Raw genomic sequence first — 15,628 nt, forward strand, 5'->3', positions numbered from 1 at the left:
GTGTCTTTCAGGGGAAGTTGGAAATGACTTTAGAGATTGTCAATGAACAAGATCGGGACGAGCGTCCGGCTGGGATTGGCCGAGAAGAGCCGAACATGAATCCCAAATTGGAGGACCCCAAGTAAGATCTCCCAACTCACTGACTTATTTAATCTATTTCAGCTTCTAACATTTACAGGGTTGTCAGAGCCAAACAAAATGGGACCTTCTGCATAATTTATATTAGAAGCAACTACATGGTCAGTGCTACTCCAATATCATGTTACTATTTTACATTCCTTATTCACAGAAATATTTCACAGCCTGTCAGTTACTGTACATTGCTCAAACCACACTCCCATCCACATCTAATATCATGTATCACATGCTGAGCCACATCTGATGCATAGTATAATATACCGAACTATATATTGAGCCAGGTATAAAATACTGATCCATATCTTGTGCCAAGTATACAAAACTGAGCTAAAATATATCTAATATTATGTATCACATGCTGAGCCACATCTGGTGCATGGTATAATATACTGAACCATATATTGAGCCAAGTATAAAGGGCTTCATTCAGAGTCGGCCGTACGGTCTACGACTGCACGGCCGCCTCGATATTTGTCCAGTGCGCACGAGGGAGCCGGCTCCTTCGTGCGCATGCGTGAGACCCGCTACGACCGACAGCACCGGTCGTAGCGGGTCTCTTTCCAAAGGGGGCGAGCTGTCGATGTTGATTGACAGCTCGCCCCGTTTGGAATGTGGCCGGGGGGGTGGCATCCCAAACGGAGGCGTTCCCATGGGAACGCCTGCCATTTGGGGGGGGCCCCACTGACATCACTAGTGATGTCAGTGGAGAGCTTCCGGCTCTGACAGAGCCAGAAGCTCTCCGGGGCTTACGACAAGTGAGACCCTACCCTAGGGTCTCGTCGTAAGCCCCGATGGTCGCGATGGTCTATGACCATCGTGACCATCACCCGAGCGGTCGTTAGAGCTGTGGGTGTAAACCCACATCCTAACGACCGAAACAGAGGCGGGCGGTCAGGATGCAAGCGGCCGCCCAGTTTCTGAGCGACCGCTTGCATCCTCCGACCGCCTCTGAATGAGGGTCAAAATACTGAGCCATATCTTGTGCCAAGTAGACAAAACTGAGCTACAATATATCTAATGTCATGTATCACATGCTGAGCCACATCTGGTGCAAGGTATAATATACCGAACCATATTTTGAGCCACGTATACAATACCGAGCCATATCTTGTGCCAAGTAGACAAAACTGAGCTACAATATATTAATACCATGTATCACATGCTGAGCCACATCTGATGCAAAGTATACCCATCTGAGTTACAGATGTGTCCTCATACACTATTGCTGCAGTTGTGCTAAACAGCCCCAAAGAGGCCCCCTCAGCTCGCCAGGTCCTGTGCAGCCCTGTGAGTGCTGAGTGTCTTTTTTGCCCGAAAATGCATCTTAGTCCCAATATGATGCGACTAAGATGCACCAGGAGACAGTACTGACTAGTTGGATATGCGACACTTGTACATATGTGCGCGACTGAGTCTGAATCTGTATACATAATACTATGATGCAGCGTCCGCGTCTTTTTTCAACACCACGTTCCGTTGTCCTTCATTTGCAGACTCAGATGCACACAGATATACAAGTGTCGCGTATCAAGTCAATCCGCGCAGTCTCCTGGTGCGTCCTAGTCGCATTTTCGAGCGAAACAGACGCTCGGCTCAAGTAGAGTCACCCGGCACCAGGCGGCTCGCTCACCCCGGGCGTCTCGCCCTGCAAGGTGTATTGAGGCCAGGTGTATGAGGACACATCTGTATATCTAATATAATGTGTAACATGCCATGCAATATCTTTTGTCAAGTACACAAGACTGAACTTTATCTTATATCATGTATAACATGCTGAACCATATCTGGTACCAAGTATAATATACTGAGCCGTTTCTGACCCAACCATTGTTTGTTATAACCATACTGGGTGCCAGTTACATAAACTAATAGAAGGATCTCCAGACCCAACTATAACATCCGAGCCAGCTCCTTATAACTTATAGTACAGTGCTGTCATATCAATAGGCGTCTGATGTTCATGCACCGGTGGAACACGTTTGTTTTATGTGTAGTGAGAGTGTCCCCCCAGCTGCCGCTCAACTACAGTATGTGGGTGACTGTGCCCGCTTCTTTATTTATGGCATAATAGGCAAATGGCAGAACCAATGCACCAAGTGTCAGACATCTGATGGTGCCACTTACCGAAAACAAACCTAGACCACGTGTACCCTGGTTCCCTATATGTGGCCGATTTGTGATACAATGATTACCATGTGGTTTCAGGCGTCCCGAGACGTCATTCCTGTGGTTTACATCTCCATACAAGACCCTGAAGTACATCCTCTGGAGACGATACAAGTGGCTGATCCTGGCTTTCCTCGTCGTCGTCATCCTGCTGCTGTTCCTCGGAATCTTCCTGTACTCCTTCCCGGTAAGATATCAGCCACGGGCCGGCTTCCAGGAGCGGCAACTAGCAGTCACCCTGCACCTCCGAGCTGCACTGTAATGCGGAATAGTTACATAGGATCATGTATAGAGACTCAGGTCAACCTTTGCCGAACCTCTAATTAGTTTTACTCAACAGGAGGGTGACATAATAACCTCAGTGTGACCGATGTCAGTTACACATCCTGGGGGAAGTGTCCTCACCAACTCCACAATTGTCTATACTCCCATTATCTACCTTCTGTCAGAATGCTGGTGCCATTCATACCCAGGATAAGAGATTGGGGGGGGCTCAACACCACAATCTCTCCCCATCAGATGGGCATCTCTGCTTTTGGCTGTTTGTTGGCCCCCTGGACACTAAGGTGTAATCTATGGTATGTGGGCACTGCCGTGGTTGGACTTTGGTGGCAGTGGCTGTGTCTGGGACACAGTATGATATTGGGAGTCTGAAAGTATCTCTTACAAAACCCATTAGAACAATGGCATCTGTCCTCATGTGATTACACGAATAAGATAGCACTGGCAGAGGGGAATCCAGCATAGAACACTGAAAATAGGCTCTGGATGGGTCTCAGGCGTTTGTCCTATCTGGTGGTGTCACAACCTCTCAGTAATACTCCTGTACAGCACACACAGACAGTAGACTGCTTCATGTTAGGCACAAACCCACGGAGCCTCATGGTGTTCCAGGATTGAATTAGTTTTATTATTTGTTGGCACTGTCTGGGCGTCTCACCAAATCTGCCAGCCACCCGCATCTTCTGGGCGGCCTCGTGTTTAAATAATCTGGGTGTCACTCAGCGGATATACGTTTCAGTCTGTCACTTGGTTTTTATTGGGTTTTAAGAAGAAGGTAAGAGGGAAAGTAATGCGAGGAAAAGGGAGATTGTCCGTTTGGGTCCCAGGAACTGGAAAATATATGTATACTAATACGTGTCCTGTGCGGGATCCCCAGCATTACAGGGGCACCTATGCCACATTGCAGACCACGTCGTGGGTACTCCGTTCCTGTCAGGAATACTGACAGGAATGGGAGCTCTGTCATGTCAGCAGCAAGCTTAAATGTTTTGATGAAAATATGAACTAACGTCCAATGCGTGATGTGCGATACCATGTACAATATGGCATGTACTGTACTTAGGGCCTGATTCAGACCCACTCGCGAGCGGCTGTCCGCTCGCAAGTGGGTCGATGTTCTGCACTGAGCATGCGCACGACGGAGGGAGCTCCGTCGTGCGCATGCGCCAGACGCGACGAGCGAAGGAAAGTCCTTCGCTCGTTGTGTCCGATCAAAGGGGGCGTGCTGTCGATGTTGATTGACAGCACGCCCCCTTTGGTGGGCGTGCCGGGGGCGTGCCTCCCTGACGGGGGCGTTCCCACGGGAACGCCTCCCGTCAAAAGCCGGCCCACTGACATCACTAGTGATGTCAGTGGGAGTGATTTTGGCTCTGATAGAGCCAAAATCACTCCGGAGCTTGCGGTTGAAAACCTCAACCGCAGGCTCCGGCTCGCAATTTCGATGGTCGCGATGGTCACCACCATCGCGGCCATCACAATGCATGCTCGTATAGCCTGTGGGTGGTGACCCACAGCTATACGAGCGTCCGGGAGGACGCTCCATTTCCATGGAGCCCGGCCCTCATTCAGAGCGTGCGCTCTGCTCAGAGCGTACGGCTCTGAATGAGGGCCTTAGTTCTTTACAATTATATCATCATATAAAAGAGATTGGACTGTGTTTGTAGTACAACGTAGAGTAGAGGTGCACAACATGTGCATCAGTACTCATATCGCAGTCCTCAGAATCCTCCCAGCTTTTAAAAGGATGAGCAACACTATTTAGAAACAAAATTGGATACTGTACCTGCAGAACATTTGTGCGTAATGCATGGTTTTAGGAAATAAGCCCCACTTTGTGTCTCCCTGGGTTAATGTGGGTGAATTTCCTGACAACTAAAAAAAAAAAAAAATGAAAGACTCAGATTTCTTACCTTGGTCACAATTATTCCACACTGGCAATTACTGTCACTCTGTCATTAGGACTAATGCAGCAGTGTCATCCTTCCAATTGCCTACAGAGCTCATATACCTGTTGGACAGCAAAAGTTACTTACCTGACATAGATCTACCATCTCCCTACCTGACATCTCCCTACCTGACATCTCCCTACCTGACATCTCCATACCTGCCATCTCCCTACCTGCCATCTCCCTACCTGCCATCTCCCTACCTGACATCACCCTACCTGCCATCTCTCTACCTGCCATCTCCCTACCTGCCATCTCCCTACCTGCCATCTCCCTACCTGACATCACCCTACCTGCCATCTCTCTACCTGACATCACCCTACCTGCCATCTCTCTACCTGACATCTCCCTACCTGACATCTCCCTACCTGACATCTCCCTACCTGACATCTCCCTACCTGACATCACCCTACCTGCCATCACCCTACCTGACATCTCCATACCTGACATCTCCCTACCTGCCATCTCCCTGCCTGCCATCACCCTACCTGACATCTCCCTGCCTGACATCTCCCTGCCTGACATCTCCCTGCCTGACATCTCCCTACCTGACATCTCCCTACCTGCCATCACCCTACCTGCCATCTCCCTGCCTGCCCCTCACACTCTCTGCCTGGGCATCATCCCTGACTCTGCACTGTCCTCTGTTCCCCAAATTCAATCTGTTTCCAAATCCTATTACATACATCCAGCTAATCTGTAGATAATGGTTGTTCATACACGCACAGGCAGCCCGGACACACTTGCCGCTATACAGATATGTCTGTGAACAACGAGGCTCACAGACATATCGTCTGTACACACTGGCCCACAGCCAGCAGATCTATGGGCCAGTGTGTACCCAGCATTACTCATAGAACACTCGTTACTGCCGCACTCTCAGTCCTCGCCTCGGTTACATTTTATCTACGGCAATATAAGATACTTCTACTTACAATCAGTGGCATAAACACTGCACCAACAAACACTTCCATTGTCTCAAAGTGTCTCCCAACTCGCTCCCTCTGCTCTGATCTCTCATACACACGCATTAACTGCTCCCATTCACGGGTATAAGTCCTTACCCGGCTGCATCCGCTCTGTGGGATGTCCTCCCCCCTCCTTGCACAACAAGACTTTCCTATAGTCTCCAAACCTTCCAGCGTTTCCTGAGATCAGTCAGTTTATCAAATTCCAGAGCCACCAAGATGACCTCCTTTACGTACCAGTTTACATCCCCTCTACAGAGTTCAAACAAAATTTACATGTGTTCTTCCATACTCAGACAACCCTCTGATTCAGCCCCAAATTGCTGCCATCATTGCTGTATTACTGGATTATACTGACCACTGGGCACTTCGTATATGTAGAACTTACCCTCCTGTATCACATTCCTGTTCCCCTACAGAGCGTGAGCTTGTAAGCAGGGCCCTCCTACCTCTCTGACAGGAGGGTTTATTATCTCCCCATATGTTCCCAATAAGCGCAGCAAAACATACTGGCACAGATAAATGCTAATAATAATCTCCCTCCACATTGTGTTCTGTAATATTAGGGATTGTATAATGATATATGAGGATATCTGTCTATTTAGCTCATATCTGCAGATGTATCCTCATACGCCCAGCCTCAACATGGCACGAGGCGCCTGGCGCAGGTGAGCCATGCCGATAGGTGTACTGTAACCACTTTTTCTTTAAATTTATGTCTTTTACACTCCGCAGACACTGAGTAACACCTCTCAGTCTGTACCTGAGACGCCGGGCTGCGACTTTAACCGCACAGGAATTAGTTTTAAATTATTAACGGTACAAAGTCGCCGATGAAGCACAATAAGGGGGAAAAAAGCTGCGGCCGCTGCATCGTATGCAGATCTAGACTCATTCACACACAGATGTACAAGTGTCGCATTAATCAGTGCAGTCTCGTTTCGCAGTTTCGTTGCATCACATGTTGACTAAGACGCATATTTGAGTGAAGAGAAGCTCGGCGCGGGATCTGCCGCACAGAGAGGGGCTGTTTGGGGCGACTGCGGATATAGTGAATGAGGACACATCTCTGTCTGTCTATATTTTGCACATAACGTATCACAGACCATGTCTTGGTGCTTGTTCCTTGTGTCTCGCTTGGACGTGCAATTCCCACTCTCACTCACTAGATGGAGCAATTACGCTGGACAGTAAATCACTTCTATATACTACATGATATACAGTAGTCCGGTAACTCTGTGTGATGCTCTGACACATAACCCACACTCTGCATTATACCTATTATACGGACTGACAGTATGTGACCAGCATACCCTATACCAGTGTCTCCCCACTCCAGTCCTCAGGGACATCCTAGCAGTGCATGTTTTCCAGATCTCCTAGTTTTTGCACAGTTGTTTTCATTCCTGGCTGTGAAGGGGATGTAGGGTTAGGCACTAGTGTTAGGGTTAAGGATTAGAGTTAGGTATCGTTGGAAGGACTGGGATTAGGCTGCTGGGGGAGGTGGGAGGTGAGGGTTAGGCAGAGGTAGTGGTGGGGGGGTAGTTAGGGTTAGGTAGTGGGGGGGTGGGATTTGGTATTGGGCACTAGGGGGAGGGTTACGGGGGAAATACTTCCCGGAACGCCACTCCTCAGACGTCTACCACGGAGCTGCTCCTCACGTGACCGCCGGGACCCAGAAGCAGACGCCGGAGCTGCCACCGGGAGAAGGTGAGACACCACAAGTACCAGCAGAGAATGCTGGTAGTTGTTGTGCCTTGGGCTGCCTTAGCCTGGCTTACAATAATGAGATGATTTGGGAATGGAATAGCAGTCTCCCCTCCCAGGGCTTTGTACATATCACTGTATTACCTGGGCCAGTCTCACAGCCTCAGTGCTTCTCCTATCACTGTATTATCAGGGCCAGTCTCACAGCCTCAGTGCTTCTATCACTGTATTATCAGGGCCAGTCTCACAGCCTCAGTGCTTCTCCTATCACTGTATTATCAGGGCCAGTCTCACAGCCTCAGTGCTTCTCCTATCACTCTATTATCAGGGCCAGTCTCACAGCCTCAGTGCTTCTCCTATCACTGTATTATCAGGGCCAGTCTCACAGCCTCAGTGCTTCTCCTATCGCTGTATTACCTGGGCCAGTCTCACAGCCTCAATGCTTCTCCTATCACTGTATTACCTGGGCCAGTCTCACAGCCTCAGTGCTTCTCCTATCGCTGTATTATCAGGGCCAGTCTCACAGCCTCAGTGCTTCTCCTATCACTGTATTATCAGGGCCAGTCTCACAGCCTCAGTGTTTCTCCTATCACTGTATTATCACGGCCAGTCTCACAGCCTCAGTGCTTCTCCTATCACTGTATTATCAGGGCCAGTCTCACAGCCTCAGTGCTTCTCCTATCGCTGTATTACCTGGGCCAGACTCACAGCCTCAATACTTCTCCTATCCGTGTATTATCAGGGCCAGTCTCACAGCCTCAGTGCTTCTGCTATCACTGTATTACCTGGGCCAGACTCACAGCCTCAATGCTTCTCCTATCCGTGCATTATCAGGGCCAGTCACACATCCTCAGTGCTTCTCCTATCACTGTATTATCAGGGCCAGTAATACAGCCTCAGTGCTTCTCCTATCACTGTATTACCTGGGCCAGTCTCACAGCCTCAGTGCTTCTCCTATCACTGTATTATCAGGGCCAGTCTCACAGCCTCAGTGCTTCTCCTGTCACTGTATTATCAGGGCCAGCCTCAGTGCTTCTCCTATCACTGTATTATCAGGGCCAGTCTCACAGCCTCAGTGCTTCTCCTATCACTGTATTATCAGGGCCAGTCTCACAGCCTCAGTGCTTCTCCTATCGCTGTATTACCTGGGCCAGTCTCACAGCCTCAATGCTTCTCCTATCGCTGTATTATCAGGGCCAGTCTCACAGCCTCAGTGCTTCTGCTATCACTGTATTACCTGGGCCAGTCACACATCCTCAGTGCTTTTCCTATCTCCTATCACTGTATTATCAGGGCCAGTCTCACAGCCTCAGTGCTTCTCCTATCACTGTATTACCTGGGCCACTCTCACAGCCTCAGTGCTTCTCCTATCCGTGTATTATCAGGGCCAGTCTCACAGCCTCAGTGCTTCTCCTATCACTGTATTATCAGGGCCAGTCTCACAGCCTCAGTGTTTCTCCTATCACTGTATTATCAGGGCCAGTCTCACAGCCTCAGTGCTTCTCCTATCGCTGTATTACCTGGGCCAGTCTCACAGCCTCAGTGCTTCTCCTATCACTGTATTATCAGGGCCAGTCTCACAGCCTCAGTGCTTCTCCTATCACTGTATTATCAGGGCCAGTATCACAGCCTCAGTGCTTCTCCTATCACTGTATTATCATGGCCGGTCTCACAGCCTCAATGCTTCTCCTATCACTGTATTATCAGGTCCAGTCTCACAGCCTCAGTGCTTCTCCTATCACTGTATTACCTGGGCCAGTCTCACAGCCTCAGTGCTTCTCCTATCACTGTATTACCTGGGCCAGTCTCACAGCCTCAGTGCTTCTCCTATCACTGTATTATCAGGGCCAGTATCACAGCCTCAGTGCTTCTCCTATCACTGTATTATCAGTGCCAGTCTCCCAGACTCAGTGCTTCTCCTATCACTGTATTATCAGGGCCAGTCTCACAGCCTCAGTGCTTCCCCTATCACTGTTTTACCTGGGCCAGTCTCACAGCCTCAGTGCTTCTCCTATCACTGTATTATCAGGGTCAGTCTCACAGCCTCAGTGCTTCTCCTATTGGTGTATTATCAGGGCCAGTCTCACAGCCTCAGTGCTTCTCTTATCACTGTATTATCAGTGCCAGTCTCACAGCCTCAGTGCTTCTTCTATCACTGTATTATCATGGCCAATCTCACAGCCTCAGTGCTTCTCCTATCACTGTATTATCAGGGCCAGTCTCACAGCCTCAGTGCTTCTCCTATCACTGTATTATCAGGGCCAGTCTCACAGCCTCAGTGCTTCTCCTATCACTGTATTACCTGGACCAGTCTCACACCCTCAATGCTTCTCCTATCACTGTATTACCTTGGCCAGTCTCACAGCCTCAGTGCTTCTCCTATCACTGTATTATCAGGACCAGTCTCACAGCCTCAGGGCTTCTCCTATCACTGCATTACCTGGGCCAGTCTCACAGCCTCACTGCTTCTCCTATCACTGTATTATCAGGGCCAGGTAATACAGCCTCAGTGCTTCTCCTATCACTGTATTACCTGGGCCAGTCTCACAGCCTCAGTGCTTCTCCTATCACTGTATTATCAGGGCCAGTCTCACAGCCTCAGTGCTTCTCCTATTGGTGTATTATCAGGGCCAGTCTCACAGCCTCAGTGCTTCTCTTATCACTGTATTATCAGTGCCAGTCTCACAGCCTCAGTGCTTCTTCTATCACTGTATTATCATGGCCAATCTCACAGCCTCAGTGCTTCTCCTATCACTGTATTATCAGGACCAGTCTCACAGCCTCAGGGCTTCTCCTATCACTGCATTACCTGGGCCAGTCTCACAGCCTCACTGCTTCTCCTATCACTGTATTATCAGGGCCAGGTAATACAGCCTCAGTGCTTCTCCTATCACTGTTTTACCTGGGCCAGTCTCACAGCCTCAGTGCTTCTCCTATCACTGTATTATCAGGGTCAGTCTCACAGCCTCAGTGCTTCTCCTATTGGTGTATTATCAGGGCCAGTCTCACAGCCTCAGTGCTTCTCTTATCACTGTATTATCAGTGCCAGTCTCACAGCCTCAGTGCTTCTTCTATCACTGTATTATCATGGCCAATCTCACAGCCTCAGTGCTTCTCCTATCACTGTATTATCAGGGCCAGTCTCACAGCCTCAGTGCTTCTCCTATCCGTGTATTATCAGGGCCAGTCTCACAGCCTCAGTGCTTCTCCTATCACTGTATTATCAGGGCCAGTCTCACAGCCTCAGGTCTTTTCCTATCACTGTATTACCTGGGCCAGTCTCACAGCCTCAGTGCTTCTCCTATCACTGTATTATCAGGACCAGTCTCACAGCCTCAGGGCTTCTCCTATCACTGCATTACCTGGGCCAGTCTCACAGCCTCACTGCTTCTCCTATCACTGTATTATCAGGGCCAGGTAATACAGCCTCAGTGCTTCTCCTATCACTGTATTACCTGGGCCAGTCTCACAGCCTCAGTGCTTCTCCTATCACTGTATTATCAGGGCCAGTCTCACAGCCTCAGTGCTTCTCCTATCACTGTATTATCAGGACCAGTCTCACAGCCTCAGTGCTTCTACTATCTGTGTATTATCAGGGCCAGTCTCACAGCCTCAGTGCTTCTCCTATCCGTGTATTATCAGGGCCAGTCTCACAGCCTCAGTGCTTCTCCTATCACTGTATTATCAGGGCCAGTCTCACAGCCTCAGGTCTTTTCCTATCACTGTATTATCAGGGCCAGTCTCCCAGCCTCAGTGCTTCTCCTATCACTGTATTATCAGGGCCAGTCTCCCAGCGTCGGTGCTTCTCTTATCACTGTATTACCTGGGCCAGTCTCCCAGCCTCAGTGCTTCTCCTATCACTGTATTACCTGGGCCAGTCTCCCAGCCTCAGTGCTTCTCCTATCAGTGTATTATCAGGGCCAGTATCACCGCCTCAGTGCTTCTCCTATCACTGTATTATCAGTGCCAGTCTCCCAGACTCAGTGCTTCTCCTATCACTGTATTATCAGGGCCAGTCTCACAGCCTCAGTGCTTCTCCTATCACTGTATTATCAGGGCCAGTCTCACAGCCTCAGTGCTTCTCCTATCACTGTATTACCTGGACCAGTCTCACAGCCTCAGTGCTTCTCCTATCAGTGTAGAGACGCTGTGTCTGAGCCGGTGGGGTACATAGTGTGAGACTCTCTATAAAGCTGACACATTCTCTCATGAGCGAGACCCCTGGAAGACACACCTTAAGCATCATGTTGTGGGAATGTCAGTGTATATATTCTGCTTGTTACATACATTGGTCTATGTGCCTATCAGAGAACCCCAGAGGCTGACAAGCTCTTAGTCTCCCATCGGCTGACGGCTCTTTCTCCTGATCCTTCTCATTGTCCATTCCTGACATTCTGAGACTTCCCTCCGTGTTGGTAGAAGGACATTGTGTGGAAGGAACGGCAGGTCAGAAATCAGAGGTAGAAATCCAAGAGTGGCCCTATTACGGCTTGTTATGGAGACCTCCTGCCATTGGGTGATAGTGTTTCCTCTGCACCTGTGTTCTGAATTACACACCTACTGTACCATACTCCCAGCTGGGGTACTCATGTATCCAGCACAGTGGTGCCAGTCTGTGTGGCTCAGTGAGGGAGGGGTAATGTGGGCTGACCCTTACACTAAATCACTTCAATTGTCAGCTTACACCTCTGAGAACATGGCCTACAACCTTTTCCAGCTACATGGGGATCCATTAGCTTCACAATCACAAACTGATGGGACCACAGTTCAACATGATGGCAATCTGTGGTACTCGGATGTCTACAGCTGGCTCCAGGCGAGGTCTCAGTCCCACATAGGTACCACGGCTATACCCGATCTCTTTCCAAATCCAGTGGCCTCAGCTTTAGTGTCATTATAGAGCAGAAATACCTTATCTATCTGTCTGTGTCTGCTGATACTAATAAGGACATATTTCCCCTCTCTTCTCCCACAGAATTACGCTGCTATGAAGTTGGTGAGGCCATTCCGTTAGACAGGCCATGGCTTGCTGAGATGAGGACTCCTGTACACAGACTGGAGCCTTCGCCATGGAGACCACAGTCTGACCGCTCTACAGGATATATAACCTATATGACTTTATGCAACATTACACACCTCCTAAGATGCTGCCACTATTTCCATCGCCCCAGTACAGAGTGACTGGTATCGCTGGTTACACTCAGGATTTGTTACATTGGATATCTGCAGCCAGAGCTAGGTTAGGCATTGCACCACTAACACAGCGAGCTCGCTGATCGGGCTGACTGTAACACACACAGATCAGGGACACATGGCCGCACCATAGTTATATGGATAAAAGGTAATACACTGAACCCTCCAGATGCTGAGCCATGGCAAAGAACATTACTGATAATCGTATTCACAACGTATTCATATTGCCTTATAATTGGCCACTCTTTGTGTAAAGTCTGGATTAAATAAATAAATATATATATATATATATATATACACACACACACACACACTCGATGCAATATAAATATAAGTGCTCTTATAACAGATGAGGCAGACGTTACCATTTAAGCTTATAAGGCTATAAATAGTAGAGCTCACCCTCTTCTCCATCTCCTGTAGATTTTATATGTGAATTCCCAGCACTGAGCAGCACCCCTTGTGGCCTGTGGGCCTGATTCAGACCCGTCCGCTATATGTGTGCGCTCGCAAGCGGGCCGATGTTCTGCGTACGCGAATGCGCACACTTCATTCTGCGCGTACGCGAACTAACTGCGATCGCAACCCTCTCGCTCACCCAGCAAAGACAGCCCAGGGTAATGAGTGACAGGAGAGGCCGTTTGTGGGTGGTAACAGGGGCAGGACACTAATAACGGGGGAGTGGAGGTGCGAACGCAGGCGTGCCTGAGTGTTTCAACGCCGTTTTCAACGGTGTGCATAATTAACAGGCAGCGTCAGAGTACACGTCACATGCCTGTTTTTTACACTGATTTCCTCGCAATGCTTGCGGTAGGGTAAAGCTCCCTCAAGCACTGCGTTCACATCCGATGGTGCTCGATGTACCAATGTTGGAATACACTTCCTGGAGATGACGTGTGCAGGTGGGCGGCTCTGCCTGTGCGATTGGGCGTACGCACAGACAAAGTGGCCGCTCGCTAAGACATGGTGGGCGTGCTTATGCCTTGGCGAGCGATCGCTTCCCGTGGCGTCACTTTGACAAATTTGCATACGCATCCAGCGAGCGTACGCGGATAGCGAACGGGTCTGAATCAGGCCCTGTGTCCCGGACTCTTTAGCCAGACCACTCAGGCGGTGTACTGGTTATATACCGGTTATATAGCCAGTAAAACCCAGGCTTGCGTATTATTAGGCTTGTATGTATCTGCTTCATACCTCTATAGCTTAGTGTGCTAGATCTACTCGCTGCCTTCTACATAAATGCCTATGTTACCAGTCTGTCTGTCCGCGTGACGACAGTCTGGTGTCTCAGGAAAGAGATGCATGCTGGGTGCAGATACAGTAACTCTCATGTGCCTTTGTGCTGCAAGTCTGGGGCGGGTGCTAAGCCAGTTACATTACATGTCCCCTCTACTCGCCACGTGCTGTGCTATGGCACTGCCAGCCTGTAGCCAATGCACTTTCTGCAAGGCGCGCCAGGTCATAGACAGAATCTGTATGGACATGTGTGCCTTTATACCAGGATTGCCGTGGTGGCTGGTTGGTTATTGATGCAGTGAGAACACAGGTAACACGACCAGTAAAGCCCTTTATAAAAGCTGTACAGTATCTTATTGCCTCTCATCTTACTGTAACTTTCATGAATTACACTTATTTCTCCCACTAAGGTAGATCAGGATACAACAAGCGTCCTCACTATACAGCTACAGATCTCTGACCCCACTGGCTCTTGTCTGCTTCCCGTCCTACAGTACCAGGCAGCACTAACTAGATCTTGCGCACATAATGGGTGTAAATTACTGAAAAAAAAGAACTCACTAAAATGATATATTTCCGCATATTTACCATTCAGACGCTGAGATGCGATCACCGCCTGTCCGTGCGCTGCCAAGTTTATGACTGGTCAACATGCATCCGCCCTACAGATGGTGCAAAAACCGCACCTAACCGGCGTAAATGTGCGTAACTGCTGGTTGCAAGAGCTGCATTTTGCACGAACGCTCTTACCGAATTTTTCATTGTAGGAAAAGGGAAATGCAGGTGCACACGCCAAGCACTGAGAACACTGAGAGTAAAAATGATTATGATAAACTCTGCAATTAATACGAAGTACAAATGATGCTGTTATAGGGCCTGATTCAGCTTGGATCATGGCTGCGATTACGCACGCAGTCTCGCAGCGATGATATGCTAATCCACTGCGATCGCTATGCCATCGCAGCACTACCTAGGGACCCCATCCTTACCTTACACACATCCGTAATGTTTAGCAAGACTGTGAAACCATCGGTAACATCGGGTACAATTGCAGCCTCACGCACACTTGCACAAGGTCTGACCTTACTCAGAAATTGCTCACCTCATCGCACGCTATGAATACTCAGACTGCGTAGGGCATCGCAGTGGATAATTTATGCACGCCCATGCAACAGCGTCAACAAACGCACTGGCACACACATCACTGCGACGGGTCTGTGTAGTCACTGCGGTCGCATCCCAATCGCATGGGCTAGTTCGCACATGCGCACCGGGATGCATGCGCTGAACACAATCGGCCGATTGCGTGCGTATTAGTGACACTGCAATACTTGCTGAATCAGGCCCTGAGTTCCGTTCAGTCCTTGCCCCTTCTCCTCGGCCTAAGCTGAGTATTAGAAATAAAGTAAATGCCATTTGTGACTTATTAATAGTAAAAGAACATTTTTACTTGACAGAAAAATATTATTATAACCGTATCTTATACATAAATGTACCGCTGCAGATTATTTCATTGCATTGTATTTATGTTAACGTTTATATTATTAAAATTGAATGCAAAGAAAACAAATTGTGCTTATTGTTTGGTTACTTAATTTCTTGTGTTTCTTTGAGTAGTCTCCTGCCCAAGTTTCCAGGAGATAGTGACTTATTGCTAGGCAGATGGTTACTGTAAATACCTTGTCCACTGTAGAACTAAAAGTTTCTAATTCAACGACGGGGAAAACATGAGAATCTGTTAATTCAGTAAAATGTACTGATAACCACCCAAACCATGGGAAGACACGCATCCTTCTGCCAGCGAGATAAAGTAGGGATGTCATCCGTTCTCATCCGTGGGTGGTGACATTATCTTATCTGTATAAGGAATAACCACTACTCTTATATGATAATTATATTTGAAATAAAAAAAAAAAACACTTGACCTGCAGCCTCTGTGACTTTATGACATCACAAAATCTGCTCCGTGCCTTCTGATGTCATTAGTAAATA

The 15,628-nt window shown here is 48.5% G+C and overlaps 1 protein-coding gene across 1 annotated transcript in view; it reads left to right on the plus strand.

The window, feature by feature from the left end:
* Positions 1-15,192, plus strand: part of DYSF (dysferlin) — a 705,898-nt gene extending 690,706 nt beyond the window's left edge. The window contains exons 54-56 of the mRNA XM_088447021.1: positions 12-121; positions 2,344-2,491; positions 12,183-15,192. Coding sequence (XP_088303147.1) covers positions 12-121; positions 2,344-2,491; positions 12,183-12,221 — 297 coding nt within the window. The 3' untranslated portion in view covers positions 12,222-15,192. The remainder of the gene's footprint in view (positions 1-11; positions 122-2,343; positions 2,492-12,182) is intronic.
* Positions 15,193-15,628: the final 436 nt, after the last annotated feature.

The sequence above is a fragment of the Taudactylus pleione genome, unplaced genomic scaffold, assembly GCF_031769625.1.
Source record: "Taudactylus pleione unplaced genomic scaffold, aTauple2 ptg000410l, whole genome shotgun sequence".
Taxonomy (NCBI): Eukaryota; Metazoa; Chordata; class Amphibia; order Anura; family Myobatrachidae; genus Taudactylus; species Taudactylus pleione.